Source organism: Malurus melanocephalus, unplaced genomic scaffold (genome assembly GCF_030028575.1).
Source record: "Malurus melanocephalus ecotype Western Australia unplaced genomic scaffold, MMel_1.1 scaffold_101, whole genome shotgun sequence".
Lineage (NCBI taxonomy): Eukaryota > Metazoa > Chordata > Aves > Passeriformes > Maluridae > Malurus > Malurus melanocephalus.
In genome coordinates this window covers 183,331-203,311 of record NW_026623333.1, presented here as the reverse complement: position 1 = coordinate 203,311, position 19,981 = coordinate 183,331, and the positions used below count along the sequence as shown (strand labels likewise).

General features: G+C 38.4%; 1 protein-coding gene across 1 annotated transcript in view; it reads left to right on the top strand.

Moving 5' to 3' along the window:
• PCSK2 (proprotein convertase subtilisin/kexin type 2) overlaps window positions 1–19,981 on the top strand; it is a 92,073-nt gene that overhangs the window by 1,810 nt on the left and 70,282 nt on the right. Inside the window, exon 2 of the mRNA XM_057369005.1 lies at window positions 16,860–16,964. Coding sequence (XP_057224988.1) covers window positions 16,860–16,964 — 105 coding nt within the window. The remainder of the gene's footprint in view (window positions 1–16,859; window positions 16,965–19,981) is intronic.

The window sequence follows — 19,981 nt, the reverse complement described above, 5'->3', positions numbered from 1 at the left end:
GTTTCTGGGTTATACCACCCCAGTCCCTGAAAACCTAATAAACCTCCCACCCCTTCTCCACAAGAGGAAATAGCACCCTGCTTTCTACAAGGKGGTAATTTTAGGGAAGAGGAAAAGTTGGCAGGGTTTGACATTTTGCTGGCTGTGTTGGAAGGTAATCCATGAGAGATTGATAGCAATCTCCATTCTTAACAGGGCTTTGGTGGTGATAGTTGGCCGCTGATAAAAGCTTGTGCCATTTATGCCTGTGGCTCCTCAGTGCTGCTGAAGAGTCTCCTCTGTGTTTTGCTATCATCAGGCTTGTCTAGCAGCTCACAGTCTGCAGACTCAGCTTTCATGGCAATAACGGCAGTGCAGAAAGTTGAACGTGACCATGAGTACAGAAGCACAGAGCTGTTAGTGGGAAAGGAAACTCTCGGGGGAAAGTACCRTGTGTAGATATGCTGTCTAATGAAATATTCAAAAAATATCAGCACCACCCTTCCCCACCCCCCTCCAAATCACACCACAAGGAGAAGTGATCGCTTAGATATTCCAATGACGTGCTCTTTGGATGATATATTGAGTTATTTACTTAAACAAATCTGGTTAACTTTACCCATATTGGGGAAGAATCATTGTCTGAAAATAATCACCTTTATTTCAGTGCAGGGATTTTCCCAGTGCAGATTCTGCTTTTTTTTTTTTTTTTTTTTTTTTTTTTTTTTTTTTTTTTTTTTTTTTTTTTTTTTTTGGTGTTTGTGAATTTAGATTTCAGGACGTGTGTGCAAAAGACCCTTTTCTGCCTGTTAGGGTATCACAGATTTCTTTTTAACATAACTTTATGGGAGCTGGTTTTTAAATTACGTATTTTTACTGCACATGCTTTTTACCCAATAACAAGCAATCTCTGAGCAAGTGCATATTACATTTACAAATAGCAGATTTCTGCAGAAATATACAAGAGAGCATTGCCTTTAAGATTAATATTACCAACTGCAAGATGTGCTTCCTAATTGATTCTTTGGCTGTGCTTCCTACTATCATTCTGAAACCACTACAAGACATCAGGTGGGCTAAATGTGTGCTTTAAATTCAGTGCTTGATGAATTGATTAAGAARGGCTTGGTGCTTACATAAACAGGTAGCTTATATTTAGGTCTGGAATCCTAAAGTGAGTCAGTGTCATAAACACTAGTCAGTTTTTCTTAAATCTTCCCTGAATTAATCCTGAATTCAAACCTCTTTGCAACGCTGATTGTGCTCTTTGAGTTTTATTTCTTATGTTTGCAATTTTTCAAACCATTTTTACCTGCCAAAATTGATTCTGTGTATTCCTGGTGAAACAGATACTGTGGTAAAACTTTTTTTTTTTTTCTTAAAATGGTTAGTCTTACTACCTTTGAGCATTYRGGAATTGTGAGAATGCCCCCGTAATRTTGTGAGAAYTGCAAATAGAACAAGTTTTTGGTTTTGTTTGGTGTTTTTRCCCCCTATTTGTTTTATTTGCCTTCTACTATGGTTGCTACTGGAATATATTTCTTAATGCTGGCTGAAAAAAGCTGCTTTCTCACCTTGCATTGCAACTCTTAATTAATTTCTAACAAGGACAGTTGGAAGATGYGTTTGGAAAGGTCTTCCATTCGAGTCAGAGTTCAGGCCTCTCTTTCCATTTCATCAACAGTGAGACTGAGACAATCCGTAAAATGCCCCCATAACAAAAAGGCTAAATATTCTGCTTCTAGTACCTTTGAGGTGAAGRGTTTTAAACAATTAGCATTCAGTGGCCTCAAATTTTAAAATAAGAACCAAACATGKATTTCAAAACATGGAGAGTTTTATGTTTATGTTGCCCAAAGCTGGGCACCCTTTCCCTTGATGTATCACCTGATCTCTTCTCTCTTTAAATCTCACAAAATTCAGTTWACATCTCACAGCTGTGACTTCTTTGCTTCCTATTTTTGCTTAGGAGGYTGCTGGTTGAGGACCAAGCTTTGTGGAGTCAGTAATTTCTTGATCAAACCCTGGGAGTGTTCAATTTTTTTTTCCTTTACATTGCATAAATACAGATTTATCAAAAGCAAAACTTAACAGGTAAAGAAGCTGTATTTCTTGTTGCAGTAGCTCACTTCTCTGCATTTAGGCTGGGAGCCTTTGAGGTGGGAGTTGATGTGGTGTAGAAGGCAGACATGAGGCAGAATAATGATTTGCAGCCTTGGGAGCTCTTTGCAGGGATTTCTGTCAGGAATCCTGAACATTTCATCCTGGGCTGAACACACTAAGCCTTTAAATGCCCTCCTGTGCAGATCAACCTCTAAATCTGAAAAATAGATGTTTGCCTTGCTTCATATTTAAGGAGCCAGGCTATGCTTCTGCACGCACAGGARTCACTGTGATGGACAGATGGGATTCAGTACTGGTGAAAAATGCTTTTTGTGGATGTGGGTCTGGATGTGTGTTTGTAGATGTGTGTATTTACATATATATATGTAATTTTCTTTTCCCCCTATTACCTAYGCTTGGAGCAACAAAGAAAGGAAAGGCAAATTCTTATCCAGGCTCCTGTGTGCACATGTATTTACCAGCCCATTTGTGCATATGGAGGGTGGTCCAGACTTCACAAATAAACATTCTTGTGCTACCTTTTCATGTGTTGCTAATGAAGGGCTCGCACAAGTGTTAAGTGTGGCCAGGTAAAGGCAGCACGGAGGGTGTAGGAGAGATTTAGTGAGATAACAGATGCTGAAACAATGGAACATCCCGTGTAAAGAGGAGGCAGAAAGCTCAGACCTTCCTACATGGGCTGGCTGGAGTCCAAGGACTGGAGATGGAGCCTCAGAATGCAGTGTTTCTGTGCRTTAATATGTGTTTAATAATTTATTTGCTTTGTGTTTTATGCCGGTCTAGAGGAAAGGATGTTTGCTTGCAAAAGCATTCCCTTGTTATAGAAATAGTAAAACCTCTTAGACACAGAGGATACAATGTAAAATTTCTGAGAGCTGAGAGCTTTAATTTTCTAGATTTCACTGTTGCAGTATTAGTAAAACAAAAAAAAAAAAAACCAGTAAATTTTGTGCAAATGCAAATTGTGCAGAGATTTCAAGAGGCTATCTCACTATAGCAGCAAACACTTTGGGTTTGCATCCTGATATGTGTAAATAAGGGGGAAAAAACATCTGAGTAGCAGGAAAGGTTGGATCCTGCTGTGGGCAGGTACACTGCTGGATGGTGGTGTAAACMTCCCTTTTCCAGAAAAACACATGGAGAAAGTAACTGGGTAGATGGAGAAAGAGCAGCTTTCCTTGCTGGTGGAGTCCAGGCATGGCATTAGACACAAAGGAAAGGCCTGTTCACTTCTATTTACACTTGAGAAAAATGTTAATGGAATTAAATAAGAATTTTCCTGTACTTGAAGTGAGATTGCCTCATATGTGTAAATGCTGTATTTCTTTGGAAATGTTGCTTTTTTTTGGTTTGATTTGTTAAAAAAATTTATTTTGTGTTTTGTCTTGGATGCATAAACAGCTCCAGGAGCAAACAGTGGCTAACTTGGAACAAACAAAAAAAGCCCTGGTTAGTTAAATGTAATCAATTATGCACATGAAAGCTGTAAATTATCAAGAAGATCTGTAAACCACAGGCTTAAKTACATCCCTAACCCAGATTCTATAAAACTCCTTCTCAGGTTGTTTGCTGGTGGTGAGTGTTCTGTCTGAGCTATAAAATAATTACCTTGTCAGATTTTACACATGTCTGAGTGTACAACATGAAGGTCAGTCTCCCCTACTRTGGATACCCACTGTAATTGCTCCATTACTGTTTTGAATATGTGGTGTACTTGTTTCATGGCAAAACAAGCAGATTAAACCTTACCTTTACATATTTTTGTTTTGTTTCCTGAACTACAGTGAACACAGAGGTATGAAATTCTGGCTATTTATAAAGATGCCTGGATTAATMATTTTGTTTATTCCATATTGTTTGGACCCATTTGCAAAATAGAACATGTGGCAGAGAACTAGGAACTGCATCGCAAGTGCAGTTCTTTTTTAGTTTGGGGTTGGTTTTTTTTTTCGATGCTGTACCCCAACAGGGAATGTGCAATTGCTACTTTTTATTTACATTATATTTCGTTTTGCAGTGCTGTTGCTGTCAGTGTAGGAGTACTGACATGTTTAACTCATTCCAAGTCAGAATGATATTAGTAGAAATTTAATTTCAGCTGGAGCTTTTAACAGTAAGACAACATTGATTTAAAAAACCAAACAAATAAACCCAACCAAATACAACAACAAAAAAAGAGCTTCCAGAACTTCCTGGAATAGTTACACTGGTAATACTTTACAGTGTAACCAAGCAAAAGTTTGCATGTGACCCTTAACCTCATCCATCTATGGAATTGTTCAATTAATATTAATATACATGCAACTCTAGTTTCAAATCCTTACAATAAAGCAGGTGCAAAGTAGTTGCCAAAACATAGGTGGAATTTATTTGGTAGACAGTTTCCATTAGTAAGTTCTGAGAAATGTCCATGCTCATGCAAAATTCTGTGATCTGGCAATCAAACCAAAATGTTAAAATCAATGATAAATTCTGCCAGTTCTTACTAAAAGATTGTAGCTGGGAAATGCTTCTGTGCAATTCCACAGTATGGGTGGATAGTTTCTATGTGAGCTGTAGTAGCAAATTCAGTGCTGTTAATAGATCTAAAATTTACCCTTGTTCTGCAATGTTATTGCACTCATCAGAAAYCCTGTTCTTTTTATTTTTTTTCCTTTTACTTTCAACTTCTTCAGATAATTAAATGGGTCAGGTCTCTACAGGATGCTGCTGCATGGTGGCTATAAATATTGCAGTGAGCAGCCCAGCACTTCCATCCMTCCATGGCCTCTGGTAGGAGGAAGCTGAACTGCTCAGCTCTTTGTCAAATACAGTCTGTTGGCATTGCTCTTGTAAATCAAGGCAAGTTTTGCATTTAACTCTTGTGAGTTAGTTGAGAAAGCAAACCCTGTGCTGCTGAAATGGAGTTTAATTTCAGCTCAGCAGGCTTAGGCCATGCTTTGGAACAGAAAGCGCTGTCCCAGTGCTGAATTCTGTGTGTACTGTGTGAAATTGAGTGGTCATGACACACAGTTTATCATGCTGGATGAAATACAGTTTGGTCATGGATTTCTGACAGTAGCTCAACAGTGTAACTCAGCTGAAATCTGGCTGTGTTCAGCAAGTAGCAGGAGCTTGGACTTAAAGAAGAAATTATGAGTTTTGCCACTCTCTCCATTTATACACTGGGATTGTAGGCAAATTAATTAGGTAGTGACAGTTCTTTCTCAAGGAGTGAACTGGGACATTGTCGTGTATTACCTACCTTCTCAAATAAAACTTCTGTGCAGATATTACATTCTTAACTACTTTGTCCACAGAAAGCAAATGGAGATAGTGACCTCAGTGTTTACATCAAACCTGTTGACAAATGTGTCCCAGATGCTCATGACTGAGCGAGATTATTTGCTTACCTGATGAATAATACCTGGTAATATGTCAAAGCTGCTTTCTCCAAAGAACCAATCTGTGAAAACCTGAAATCCACCAAGTATATATTTAAATATTATTAAGTWGAGAAATTTGCACTATTTCAGATGATTGTTGGATACCAAACTAGACTCAAAGAGGTAAATCTCCTCCTTGTATGGGTAGTAAAAGAAGTGGAATATAGCCTCCCCTTTCCTGATGACAGAGGATCCTTCTTTCTGCCTACTCATTCTTTAGAAAAGCCAGTGAGGTGGAGGAGTGTGATTCTGAAATCTGCTCTGTGGGTGAGTACTGTCTCTGTCACCTACTGTGCAACACCAAGTGCAGTAAAATCTTATTTTTAAGATTTTTAGCTGCAGCCAAGATATGGTGAATTAGCTATAACCATGGCTGCTGGATTCCCACCAGTCCCATGGGGACCTTGTGCTTCCCTGTACCAATTAATTCTGGAACTGTGTTGCAACTGAATTTAGCTATTTAGATGTTATGATTGGCCAGTTGTAAAGTGGAACTGTCTGTTCAGAATTTGGGTRAAGTATCAAAAATCGGAACTGGGACACATTTGCAAATTTGGAAGAAYTGGCTGCTAACATTGATGGAATGATAGTTGTGAATGGTGACATCATCATCTTGGCAGCATTTCCATCTTTCAATTTTTTAAATTACCATTTAAACTTCCAAATTTCACAGGCAAATGTACTTTCCATCTCTTACTTATAAAACCATTAAGATACAATTCAGATACAGCTCAGAATAAAACCTGAAAAGCGAGTGGATCTTTTTCTTTTTATAGAGATTAAAACACTCAATGTGATTTTGTAAAATCCCCTTTTTTCGCTTCTTACTCAACATATATTATTCGTGTTAAATATATTATACTTTGGTAGAGAAACAGGTGTTTTAGGCTCTAAAGGCTGGAATGCTGAGTGGTCAAGTAAAACCCTACATTTTCCTTGCTTGATAACATGTAAGCACATACTGAACTGAAAACAATTTCTGCCAGCAATAAACTTCCATCATTTATTAATTGGTAATAAAAGACTTCAGAGCTGCCTGAAAGGTCAGTGAGGGAGGTCCTGGGAGGAAGGGGAAGAGGTGGCATGGCTGTTTGCTTTCCTTTCTTATCATTTTTGCTAGGTTTGAGCCATCCTTTTTTCTGCTGGCTACTACAGAGCTCTTGACCCCACTCAGAGCAGTTSCTCCTTGTTATGAAGTGGCCACTGTGCTGTTGTGTACAGGAGCCAACAGGAGCTCTCTCCAGGTCATGGTGGCATAAATAAAGGATTTGCCTCTGACCTGATCTTTCAGTAGCAGGGATTAATGTCTGTGACTTTCTCCTAGCAGAACAAGAAACTTTACAGAAATAAGGAAAACAGCAGTGTCCCTAAATGCTCTCTTTACCTTGACTCTGCTGAAAATGTTTTTTTTTGAAGCTGCTCTTCTCCAGCATATTACCATATATTAAAAGAAGAAACAGTGKGACCCTCCTTTCCTTCTGTCCTTTAATGTCACAGTTTTGTTTCTAATTGTTGCCCATTAGTTTCTCACCCATAAAGCACGTATTTTTCTCCAGAAAATGACTCCTCTGTCAACTGAAAGACTTGTTCAGTGCCCTGTAACAACAGAGTCCTCCCTGTAAAACACTTTCTCTATCAGCTCTTGCTTGGCAGCCCAGCACACAGAGTAAAACGAAAAGGATAAACATTTTGAATTGCAAGAGGGGTCAGATCTTGAAGTGTTGGTAAGGGCCAGCATCTTTGCATTAGAGTAATTCACACCTTCTGTGCCTTCTTGAGCAGCTCTTGTCAGTAACCAACTAATTTTGCTCTGAGTTGCTCTTGTAGCCCTACTTCATTAGAGCTTTAGTTCCTGACTCTGCTTTTAGGTGCTGCATGAGCTGAGCACTTGCACACATTTTGATGTGTGTTACGTTTTATTTGTTACATGAATGTAGATTTAAAAGTAATGCTGAAGTGCTGTATTGAAATTTAGGATCTCAGTGTTCAGCAGTGTCTTGCCCTTTCTTTATCCGTGGGGTATAAGCACCAGTAATTTGTGTCTGGGCACACTGCATCTTAATGTTGTTTTTAAAATAGCAACCTTTAGCTCAGGGCTTTTATCCCTGTGTTTCTGGAGCTGATGTGACACCAGGCTCCTGAGTGACAATAGTAGCCAGCCTGTTTGGCTACATGCTGAAAAGGAGAGGTGGGTTATAAATCAGGAGTGAGGCAAAGCAGCCTTTTGTAAGCAGTGCTAATTGCTGCCAGCAATAGTGATCCAGCTCAGAAGTGTGCCATGGCCATTTAAATTTGACTCTAACTGAATCCAACTGTTGCTTATGAGTTTTCCCTATGGAAGATGTACTGATAGGAAGAAGAGATTTCCATTGTATGTAGATTAAATAGATTACAACATTTAACAAATACTTGTTGCTAGAGAGGTACCTGATTGCTCACAGATATATTATGTGTGTAGATATACCCATTAATATGTTTGCARTGGCACTTGGCATTATACAGTGAAGAGTTTTGCCATATTCTATAGTACTGTGCAARCATTATTTAAATTAATCCTATCAATAAATAAAATAATTAAACTAGTGCTTGTATGTGGCTGTGTATTCCTTTTGCTTTGYTGCCTGATATGTCCCAATACGGKTATGGCCATTTGTGACAATRGTGGGAACAGAACACACAGACTCTTTGTTGGTTCAATGAAATCCTACTTCTCCATTCATTTTCAAAAGCTGTGTTCATTTAKACCCTAAATTTCCCRGGCTAAACACCCATTGGCTGTTTGCTCCATGGGACAGCCACCCAAAAGTCTTCCTATCCAATCATATCTTTGGTTGGGCAGTGCCACAAACACTGTCAAACATGACAGRCTCTTTTATAAGAGTATGCCATTTTACATGGGAGGCAACTGAAACAAGAATATTACAGCTCTAGTTGCCCAAGATTCTTCCAACATTAGGAGATGCTGAAACTCGTATCTTCTGGAATTTTATCCTGGCTCTATCCTACAGCAGAGCTGCTACCATGTGAAGCAAGAGCAGAGAGGGAAATAGCAAAGGAAATGGTCAGGGGTTCAATGGTCCTGGAGGGAAGGTTGGTTGAGGTGTGAAAACTTTTACAAAGTATTATCCTCTTAAGACATGCTTTGAAAACACAGCAGAAGATTGAAAGAGCGACAGGATGCCCTGAGGAGCTCCATTGCTCCAAGCAGGAGACAGACACTTACAGCCAAGGGTTTATTCACTTTTGTTAATAAAATGTAGAACTGGTAAAGGCACTTTTGGATTACCATCCTTCCCCCCTTCTCCTTTATTCTTACAGCACTGACTGCCTCAGGATAAATGAATTATGGTTATTAACTGGGTCAAGTACTGACAGACTGTCTCTAAAGAATGTCTGGAGTCTGATTTCTGGTTGGGTTTTTTATTCTCATTTTTGTTTGTTTATAGTTTTTTTTAATTAGGTTTAGGGGTTTGTTTTTGTTTTGTTTTAACAGTCTGGTCAAATTCTCCCAATTTGTGAAAAAAAAACCCATTTTGTGTTACACATACCTGCTTTAAGAAAATTTAATCGATTTACCTTCTGATGGAATCATATTTACTTAATTATTCTAAATTATATGTATGTTTATTTGTTGTTTGTGTAATTGTTAAGAGAGCTGCATAGATGAATGATTGGAGGGGCTGTTTCCTTTTCCCAGTGGTCATCTMTTGCTGCTAGAAATGACAACACAATTGGTAGATACTCCCAGTGACCTTTCTGGTGCTGAGCTCCAGAATTTTTTTCTGGTGCCCAGGKCTTGACAGAGGTGCTCTTCTTGCACACACATACTACATTTTTGTAAGAGGACATAATGCTGATTGCTTAGTTTTCACTTCAGCCTTAGTTTTCACCTGTCAGCCAAACAATAATAATTGCCTGCTCCAGGTAATGACAATCTGGATTAGCTCAGTCCAGTTTGATATAAGCAACATCATTCACTTCAAAATCTGGGAAGTATTCTGCTTTCAACAGGGCATGTGGTATAATTGGTAATGGCATTTACAGTTACTGGAGAGTAACAGTAAACAGATAAAATTCTCTAAACTGCACAGATCCATTCCCATAAACTACAGTAACCATTTTAAAAGCCTCAAATGGCTTCTCCAATACACTGATGAAACTATCAGCAAATCCACAYTCTTGTCACTGATGACTTCATGTGCTTGTAGGATCGAGCTCTTCAGTGAAAAACTTGATGGTGATACAGATACAATAAGATGTTACACCTGTGTGATTCATTCAATTGCAGATCAAAATCCGAATATCACAAACTTGTAACAAAACCAGTGGAGTAATGTTTTGTAAGTGCTTGGAAGCACTGGGTGTAGTAATGTAACAGCAAAACTGATGGGAAAATGAGAATGGCCATTTAACATCAGAATTTATCTACCTGAACAAAACCAGCAGTGCTTCTCTCACAGAGTTTGGAGTGAAAGAGCTCCTGGGGCTCAGCTCTGTGTGTATTTTAACATGGTCTCYTCAGATGAGTGAGATAAATCATGCTTTGAAAGTGTCTCTTTTTCTTTTGCCATGAATTTTACAGGACATTCATATGAATTCCACATGGGCAGATTGGACATGTAATTGTAATAGCAGTCCACAACCTGTTCAGTTTCCTTCATTTACTTGCAGGTGTTTATTAAATACCTCATGTCTAGCTATTGAGAAGGCTGGTTAACCTTGTTCTTGCTGCATGCAAGAGGAACTAGGCAAGAGGCTTTGTTTTTGGATAAAACAAAATAAAAATGCATATATTCTGCAAGGTTTTGGATATCCCTTTTGGCTTTATACTGTTTCYAGAGGAAAAGATATTTTGCTGTAGGGTTGAGGAAACCTTTCAGAAACCATTGGAAACTGCTTGCTTGAGAAAGATGTAATAGAACTTTTAAAGGAGGGTTGCTGTATTCTTACATGATAACCAATGTTCTAAGTAACTAACAGGTGTCCTCATTATCATGTGTGTTACAATATTTCAATTGATTTTTGTATCTCTCTACTTAGTCTTGGTCCCTTCTTACTRCCACCACCTGTTGCTGATTCCTTTAAGAGATGATTGGATATTTATATGAAACAGAGTTGAAAACGTGTGAAAATGTCCAGGTCAGGCATTTATGAATTAATTTGTTGGAGAATGTTTCACTTTGTGTCAATGGGTTGATTTCACAAGGATGATCTGAGGATGTTTTCATATGAAATGTACCTTTTGGGAGTGTTGAAGGTATGGCTATAAAACYTCCACCTGCTGGATTTGCCAAGAGAAGCAGATCAGGCTTTGGTGGAGGCAGCTGAAGAAGACACAGGTGCAATAAGAACTGAGCTGGAAAGACTGAATCATGGCACTCAGACCTGACTGTTCCAGTTTTCAGGGCTATTTGGAGCTTGTGCAGAACCCTGACTCCACCTGAGATCTGTATTTTTAGCCTTCAGAGCACTTAAAACATTCTAATGAAAAAAGAGAAAGTGTGAAATCCTTGCCTGGAGCTGTGAGGACACAGTGGGCTGGAATTCATGTTGGCTGATCTCTGGTGCAGCTTTAGTCCTGTGTGCTATTTCACATTTCTCTACCAGTGTTTGAATTAATCCTTTCTTGTTCGTGCTTTGTTCTGTGTTATTTYGGTGCCTGAGGCTGCCTGTGTTTCTAGCTGGCTCTTCTCTTACATGCCCTTCTCTCTAAAGTGAGTGCTTTTGACTTCAGACTTGGCTTCCATCTCTGTATTTAAAAGTGAAATGATTTCTAATGCTAATTAGAGTGAGGGAAAATGAGAGAGAGTTTAAAAATTTATATTGAGTATTTTTAAACATCCTCAGTGCATTTGGTGAAACTGGGATGAAAATGTTTCTAAAAGGTTCCTAATAGATTTCTAATTTCTGCTGTGAGGCACTTTGTTGTGCTTCACTTATAATGGTAACTGGAGAGCTGAGGCCTGGAAGGCCTGGGAACGCTCCAAATAAATTTATTTGTACCAGGTTTAGGTCATATTTTCTGTTGGTGTAATTAATGAGCAGTAATAGGATGAAAGAGCTTACCTGTGMCTATTTATGGCTCCTTTCAAAGACAGGAATGATGCTTGGGCAGAACTTGGACTCTGTGGGGAGAGATGTTTTGTATTACACTTTAAAAACAACAAACAACTTAAAAAAATTATTATTTTTTTTTCCTTTAGCATCAGTGTTTGTTTGAAACCTCATATCAGTGGCCACATATTCATACTGAGGCAAGCAAGGAGCCCTGGGGAGGGTCTTTTTCATCCTGACTGAATGAGGGCTTTCCATGAATCCCATTCACTGACAGTRATTTTGATCACCAAAGAAGGGAACCCTGTGGTAATTCCTATAAATCACCCTGTGCTTGCATTTATAAATGATTTTGCTCAAAAGAAATTTGTTGCAGACTGTTGTGCCCACTAGTAACTCGGGAGAGGAACCTTAACAAAATATTCAAGTAAAATGATTTTAGAATATTACACTYTTGGGGAGAAATTATTGGAAATGATGCACAAAAACCAGCAGTGTGCTGTAGGGATTCTGCATTATGTGAAACACTGTGAAAGGAAGGCTGGGCAGAGATAATTCCCATTAAAACAAGACGGGGCAATACACGTTGTTTTAAAGCTTTTTGTAGGCACCAATGCACAATGTGTGTAGACAGAGCTCTGCAATGAGTCAGTAAAATGAAATGTKGAAGATAAGGGGCCAGTGAAATTTGATGTTAAAGATAAGCCTTAGAACAGATGTTCATCTTTATTATTGCATTGTATTTGTTACCTCTTTATACTGGTGACAGTCTGTGAATGCTGGACCTCTCCAGAGCCACGTGAAGTACTGATGCCAATGACTTTATTAGACTTGAGCATTTTCTTAAGAATTTATTGCTCCTTCATAATACCTTTGCTAGATGGACTTTTCTGGCCAGRAGATGCTGCTGCTTGTTTTCAGTGTTAGCTCTGTCCATGGTGGCCTCAGTTGCTGCAGTTTTAGAATGAGGAGCATTATGTGATTCTCATCTTTCTGGGGCTTTTCTTGAACCTTCTGCACTGCTTTGCGGCTGATCCTGATTTCCTTTGCTTTGTGACGGGTGAAACTGCATCTGGTGTCACTGTGTRTATTGTTCAAGGCAAGACCAAGAAAGAAGGGCAGTTTGGTTTTCTGTGTCAAGTAGACAAGTTGGGAGCCATCAGCTCTGAGGGACCCATGTGTGCTGCCCCATCCTAGATCAGGTATCTCTGTGGAAAAGGCTACTTTGTACCTGATTTTTCCTTCTAAGAGCCCTTGAGGGCTCAGAGTGGATTATCTTTTTTCAACGCTGCTCTCAGGAGCAATGCCTGAGCCTGGCAAAGGGAGAATTGTGTCTCCCAGCAGTGGCACCCAGGGCAGCACAGTCATTCTCTTTGCTTGCTGGGGAAAGACTGTAATATGTAAGGATGAGAGCACAGGAAAGATGAGAACCACGAATTGAACTTATTTTTATTTCAATAATAATTTTACCTCAACTTCTGTGGTTGAGCAGCAGCCTGAGAACAGCTAAGACAACTCAGATGTATTGGGGCTAAARCTGTGCACAAAATGAAGCTTTTCCTACTTCTTTCTATACCAAATGGTACATTCTAGCCATTTTCATAGAGTCATGAATCGTTAAGGTTGGAAAAGAGTCAATCATCAAGTCTATTTTGCTTTCAAATAAGCCTTTTCCATTGAAAGAGTTTTTCTTTCCTCCATTTAGTTGAGCACTGAATTTTTAAGAGTTATTTTCTGTTCCACATTCTTTCAGGAAGGGGGTTAAACAGATTCCATTTTTTATTCAGAAAGTATTATTAATAACCACGAGGAGGCTGCCAGTGTGAAAAAAAAAGAAAGAGACAGGTGGATATAAAATGTTTTGCTCTACTTGCTGGTTTGTATTTGTGATTCTGGTTTTGTTTGTATGTATTTTTCACCAGTACTTTTATACAAATATTGCAAGTAATGAAGTGCTTGTAATCCCTGGGATTCTAAAAGTCRTGCTTTGTAATGGACAATATTTATKCCTCAAGGCAATAAGTAGGCCCTTTTCTAATTTSAAAGAATCCTCCTCACTTGAATATTAAACTGCTTTCCAGTAATTAGTTATTTTACTTAATTACTRATCTTTCTCTGAGGGTAGAAAGCTTTGCTTTTGTCTCACAGAAAGAACTTGAGCCACCAGGCTGAGTTCATTATTGTTCAATGTTACATGCCGAGCCTGCTGCTGCCAGAAKAGGAATTTTACTCCAATATAATTTCAGCTTTACAACTACAACATTACAGAGTAGATATGGCCCATGACACTTCAGAGTCTTTATGTTCAGGAGATCTTCTGGTTTCATTTCACTTCATTGTATGTACTGTTCATTTTACTATTTACTCTTYTCCTGGAGCTTCACATCAGAGGAAACTTCTTGGAGTAGCTGATAGTGAAAATATAAATCCTGCTGTGAGCTACCTGTGTCCTCCATTTGGCTGCTGCCAAAAAATTACTGGCTCAGTAGCAGGAGTCCCTCAGAACTGAAGGCTTCAGTCATTTCTTGTGATATTCACAGAATTCAGTGCAAAATCCTCATCAAAGCCTGACATTTTAGGCCCTTTCTCTAACGCGTAAATTCATTAATTTCAAGGATTTACTGCAGAGTTTAGATTCTTCCTGAAAATTACTTGGTTTCTGCAATTAATTATTCATAATCCACAGTGCTGGATCATGTAATCTTTCAGGTATTGACTCACTGCCTTGCCTTCCTGTGTGTCCCCCTCCAGGTTTAATTGATTCAATGTGAAAAACTATTCGATCTGTAAAATACCCATGTTCCTCTAAGATTACCGGGGTAACTGTGGAAAGAGTGGAATTGTCTTAATAAAACTTATTCATGACTTTGTAAATCTGGTCATTGTTGTACTAATTRTAATTGCACATGGTCAGACTTGAATACACCAGTTTTAAAAGSTTACTATATAATATATTGCTTCATGCTAAGAGGCACTAGAGACTAACCATGTATAGAAAATAAATCTCTTATGTATTTCCAGACATCTTCAAAACTGCTTAGACTAATCCTTAATGGGAGARCATCAAGATCAATATTTGACTGAAATTGATTTTAATGGTTGATACTGAGGTAAAAGGAAGAAAAGCAGCCYGATTTCACTGAGAAAATTAGAGGGGTAATTGGGCCACAGGAGCAAAGGGCAGTAATGGTTAACACAAWAGGATGGATTTCAAGCTATAACTGATCTGCCTATTTAGATTTTTTCCCCTGCATGTTTTTGAGGCCTAGAGTAAGGTATCTAATATGGGGGAAGGGCCTTTTCCTGGAGAGCCAGATCTATTCCCAAACTCTGGGTTGTGTAAATTCCTGATTACCTGGTTGTTAAAGGTGTTGGACACAAGTTTAGATCAGATTAGTAAATCTGCTTTTTAAAACAGTTATCTAACCCAGACAGAATTTGAACCTTCAAAGCTGTGACTCTGAGGATATTTATGAAGTGCAGAGATTATTGTGGCCTCTACTGTGAGCTTTCATACTCTCCTTTCTCCTTCTACCTCAACTGTTGTATTTTTCCACGTGTATGGAACTGAAGTTTGWTATCCTGATTATTCACCCAGAAAAGCTCTCCAGTCAGCCATGCAGATCAGCTTCAAGGAACCATAATGATTTTGATTAAATCTGAACCTTTTATAAACACTTTAAAAGAGGTCTTTTATCAGAACAGAATGCTTTGATTTTTTTTAAGTTAATTTGCATTTATGTACCATAGAAAAGGAAACTCTAAACATGAAAATTAAATGCTTTGATTTCAGTGATAGAAAATGTTGCAATTAACATTACAAAGTACTTTGAAGAAAAAGAAAACCCAAACTTGCATACTCATTTTAGGAATCATCAGATTTTAAACTCTCAGAATTCACTACACTCTATTTCCACACTGCTTCACATGTACAGTAAAACATGTTTGTGGAACTGTACTAGATATAGTGATAGATTGACTGAAACAAGAGATAATTTTGAGGAAGGCAATTTATATTTGTGCACTGTATATAACTGTACACAGGAACAGAATCTGTTTTATGGTATCATGATGCTTCTACCCATATTCAGCTCAGGTTTTCACAACCACTATTCTACCTAGAAACTAGCCTTAGTATTTCAGGAAAGAACTTTGAACTCCTGCTAAGATGTTTATGTTATTGTGAAGAATAGATAATAAAAACGAGAGGAGTAGGCTGTCATAGCTTTTCTAAACTATACCTTTTAAAATGTAACTTTACATGCGGGGTGGTCGAACCTTTGAAATTGAAATGTTCACACCATTAATATATAATTTCCCAACCTTTTTTTTTCTTTTTTCAACTTCTACAAGGACAAGCTGAGTTAGAAAAATTGCAGTTACTTGCTTAGATTTAAATGTTCAACTGGAGTGTCCCTATTAAGTTCAAATGGGGAAAGAGCTCTGAATTTGAGATTCAAGTGGAGCTTCCTAGTCAAGTACTGGAATTGGGATGCTGTTCTTTTAGCCTTCTAAAAGCTAAATGTCTATTAGCCTTCCAGTTCCTGTCTGCCAGTCCTGAGGAGAGAAATGTGTTTAATAATGGGCAGCCCTCTGGAGGTGTTTGCTTGCTCCTTAAATGTCTTGGACATTTAAGGTGCAGAACACTGCTCCCACCTGAACACTGAGTTGTCTGTTTCCTTAATATGCTTTGCATGGTCCATTTTGGCGTGGTCAGAAGAAATTCCAAGTATTGTATTTTTCTATAAGCGGGTATTTCTATAATTCCAAGTATTGTATTTTTCTCTTTTAATTTCTTTATTTCTTCCTGTTAGGGTGTGTTACAACAGCTCAGCAAAGCACTTGTGTAAGTCTCTTTTGGTGAGGGATTCTCTCTGGAGTTTCAGATCTTTTGCAGTTCTTTTATTTATTTATTTATTTATTTTTATTTTGGCTTATTCAGGAAATAGTGAATGCTTCCTCTTGTGCTTTGTAGTGCCCAGAAATATTGGCACTGTTAACCTGAAATATAAGGTGGAGAGAGTAAGGAGTGTATACAAGTGAAGTTATGCACTGTAAACCTGTAGAAGCAACTTTAATGCTGCTTGGTGCATCTTTCAAAAAAAAAACTTAGGAGTGGCATCCTTAAGAGTGATTTGGGCACTTAAGCATAATACTTCAAAAATCTTCATGTGAAGATTCCTGAATCACTTCACAGGTGAAAGTTTTCTTGTCATTCTTATTAATAGCTAATAGCTCCATGAAGGTTTTTCTTTTCTCTCTCTCTCTCTTACTCAGCTCCCTTTTTTAGAATCTGGATACTTCTTTTATCACAATGGTCTTGCTAAAGCCAGGAGAAGACGCAGCCTYCAACACAAGCTTCGTCTGGAAAAGGACTCCAGGGTAAGTGTTGGATCTTTCTGTGCAATTCTCTTTGTGACATTGACCATTTTTTTTTATGAGATGTGGGTGATGATTGAATCTGTGGTTGTGATTATGGGTTTTTTTTCCCCATGCTTCTTTCAAGCTTGGTAGCTTCTGTATGGACACACTTCCCAAAAAGCCTCAGGTTTTATTTTTATTTCACTGTTACAAATAATCCTACATTCCCTGTGAATTTATTTCACTGTTATAAATAGTCCTACATTCCTCTCTCCAGTAAATATCAGTGATGCCATGGTCTCCAGGTCATCTCTGTGCAATGTTTAATGTGGACAGAATCCATCCAAGGCTCATCTCCTGTTTGCCCTGTCCATCAATCCTGCTATCCATGGTTATCCAGCCCTGAATACCTTGTGGTGTGAATRGCAGCACTTTCCCTCCAATCACCATAGATTACCTTMTTCTCAGGGAATATTATAAACACCRGTTACTAAAGGAGTTTGAGCTGTCAAACTTWAGTAGTTCTTTTAGAGGCTCTTGATTGCAGTCTGAAAATTGTGTGCTCAGTTTTCAGAAACATAAACCTCTCAGACAAGAGCAAAAGACCCCTTTTTGTGGAAGGCTGTGAGCTAGTAGTGAAAAACTCTTTTCCTTATATGCAGAGTTTTTACACTAGTTTAATACTGGGCTGGAGATAGGGCAGGTAGAACAAAAAGTGTGTTTACTTCCCAAAGAAAGTAGATCAGCCTGAGGAATGATACCATGACAGCAAATAGATAATTTTTCAGTAGTTCAGTAAGATTTCAACTCTCTGCACTGTGAGCGAAAAAGAGGGGGGAAAACTTTTGTTCCAGACAGAATGGGATTGCCAGATTTGTGTTATTGGAACACACATGACAATGAGAGACTTGAATAGGAAGAAAAGGAAAATAGGTTAAATAAGATCATAACTGTTGTTGCTATACCAGAGCAAGAAACGTCTGATGGATTCCCAGCCTAATTTTCCTGCTTCTGCAGAAATTTGAAGTGGTTCCATGCCCAGGTCCCACTGGGATGCCCATGGGTGATAATTTCTGTGGTTGGCAGCCATATGAGGGAATCACACAGGTTCCAGGTGCTGCCTGCCCCATTGCTCTGTTCCCAGATGCTGATAGCTGGCTGCTCTAGGGCACTTCTTCCTCATCCTCTTCTCTAAAGAGAAACCACATAGAGGTGAGGTGTTATGAGGAAGAGACTTGTCCAACCTGCCTTGAATGAAAATTCTCAGGTTTCCGTTGTTTTCTTTACAAAGCAGTGATYAGAAAATAAATCACTGRGGAAAATCTACAATTRGTGGGTACTAAMRCTAATGTCCTGAGAGGTGTTCCCTTTTTCTGAACCACCCAATCTCTAAAGTAATTTGTGAGAAAGTGCATGAGAAAATTTAAGAGAAAAAGCACAAAATTAAGTGAGAACATTCAATAGTAGTGGCTGAGTACAGTCATTGTGCAGTCAGTCCATATGCTGTACTGAAAAKAAATATTCCTGTAAGCCTGTAAAAAATTTGCAAATGCCTGTGATATTTGTATCAAACCACCAATTCTCACTTCGGTCTAATATTACATGTCTGAGCACTCCTGTACTAATTCCAGAATGGCTCTTGCATCGATACCTCTAGACTAAGTGTCTGCATTGYTGTTAAGAACAGCTGAAGTGAATACACTTTCTCATTTAGAGATGTTCCCTTTTGTAGCCATCTGATATTTGCAGTTTCTAGACTCCCAGTTGGCTTCTGCCACGTGCAGTGAAATCTCATTTTTCATGATAATCTCCACCTYATCCTGGTGCTGCATACCAATGACTCCCTCCCTTATCTCAGGGAATAAAGCCCTGTGTTCAAATAACTGAGAATACCTCCCATGTGAGGAAAAGGATGATCCTGTGTGAATTCTGACTTAGTGATTGGAAGATGGAAGGGGGATGAAGCAATGTTTCATTTCCATGAGTAACATGACGTTTTTTCATCTGGCCTGTCCTGTTGGACTATCCTTGCTCTCTTATGATATCATATAGGTCAGTTGCTTTGTATRGTACAATTTGAGAGCAATTAAAATCATAGTCTTATCTCCCTTTTTCTTTTCTATGTGAAGTTTTGAGAAGTCATAAAAATTCCTGTCAAATTTGTGKATAAATGGAAACAGGAGTTGTGTTGACAGTACTTAATTTCACTCCAGAAGTAATTTCTAAATGTAATGGCAGACTTCTAGACCATTTACAATCAATTTTACTTWGCAGCAAATGTCAGCTCTGTCATGGTTAATATGTTAATGCATGAAGCCAAAAATAAAATGTTCCTGTTGTCAGGCTAGCCAGGAACAAAACTTTCACCACAGGGCTGTAAGAATCTCTTGGGAACTGTTGTGGYAAATACTGGAGTTGCTTGGCCCTACCCAAATGTGAGAAAGTGGGCTGCACTTATTCTGTATACTTTTAACTTTTAAGGAGGTTACAATTCCTAGATAATTTTAATTATTAGCTGAAAAACAGCCCAGATGTTCACTTAATTAATATTGTTTAATCAAGTAAATCCCATGAGGAACTAAGTCAGTTTTTCAGGAGTGTGGGAAGATAGATGACAGAACACAATGCAAACAGATTACTGCATCATTTCCATGCTCTGCATGTCTTCTAAAATGCTCAAAAATGCTGTGTTGTGTAAAATTTACTGTATATTTTAACCAAAATAATTCAGAGCTACACTAAACRCATTACAGCAGTGATAAACATCACTGCAGTCAAGGAGTTGGGAATGGAATGTTATTAAATTCCTAGATATCCAGAAAGAACTAATCTTTGTTCTGAAGAACCATCTTCAGAGATGTTTAGTTATTTAAATTAGATTCTCTGAGGTGTRGAGAACCTTCCTGGAGGGTTTTGCTTTGACTCTTTTGCATCAGTTGCAAATTTCTGTGATTTCCAGGTGTACTTCTATTTTGTTATTTTAGCTCAAACCCAATACACCTTAATTTTCATTTTTGAAGCTGAATTACCTTTGGGTC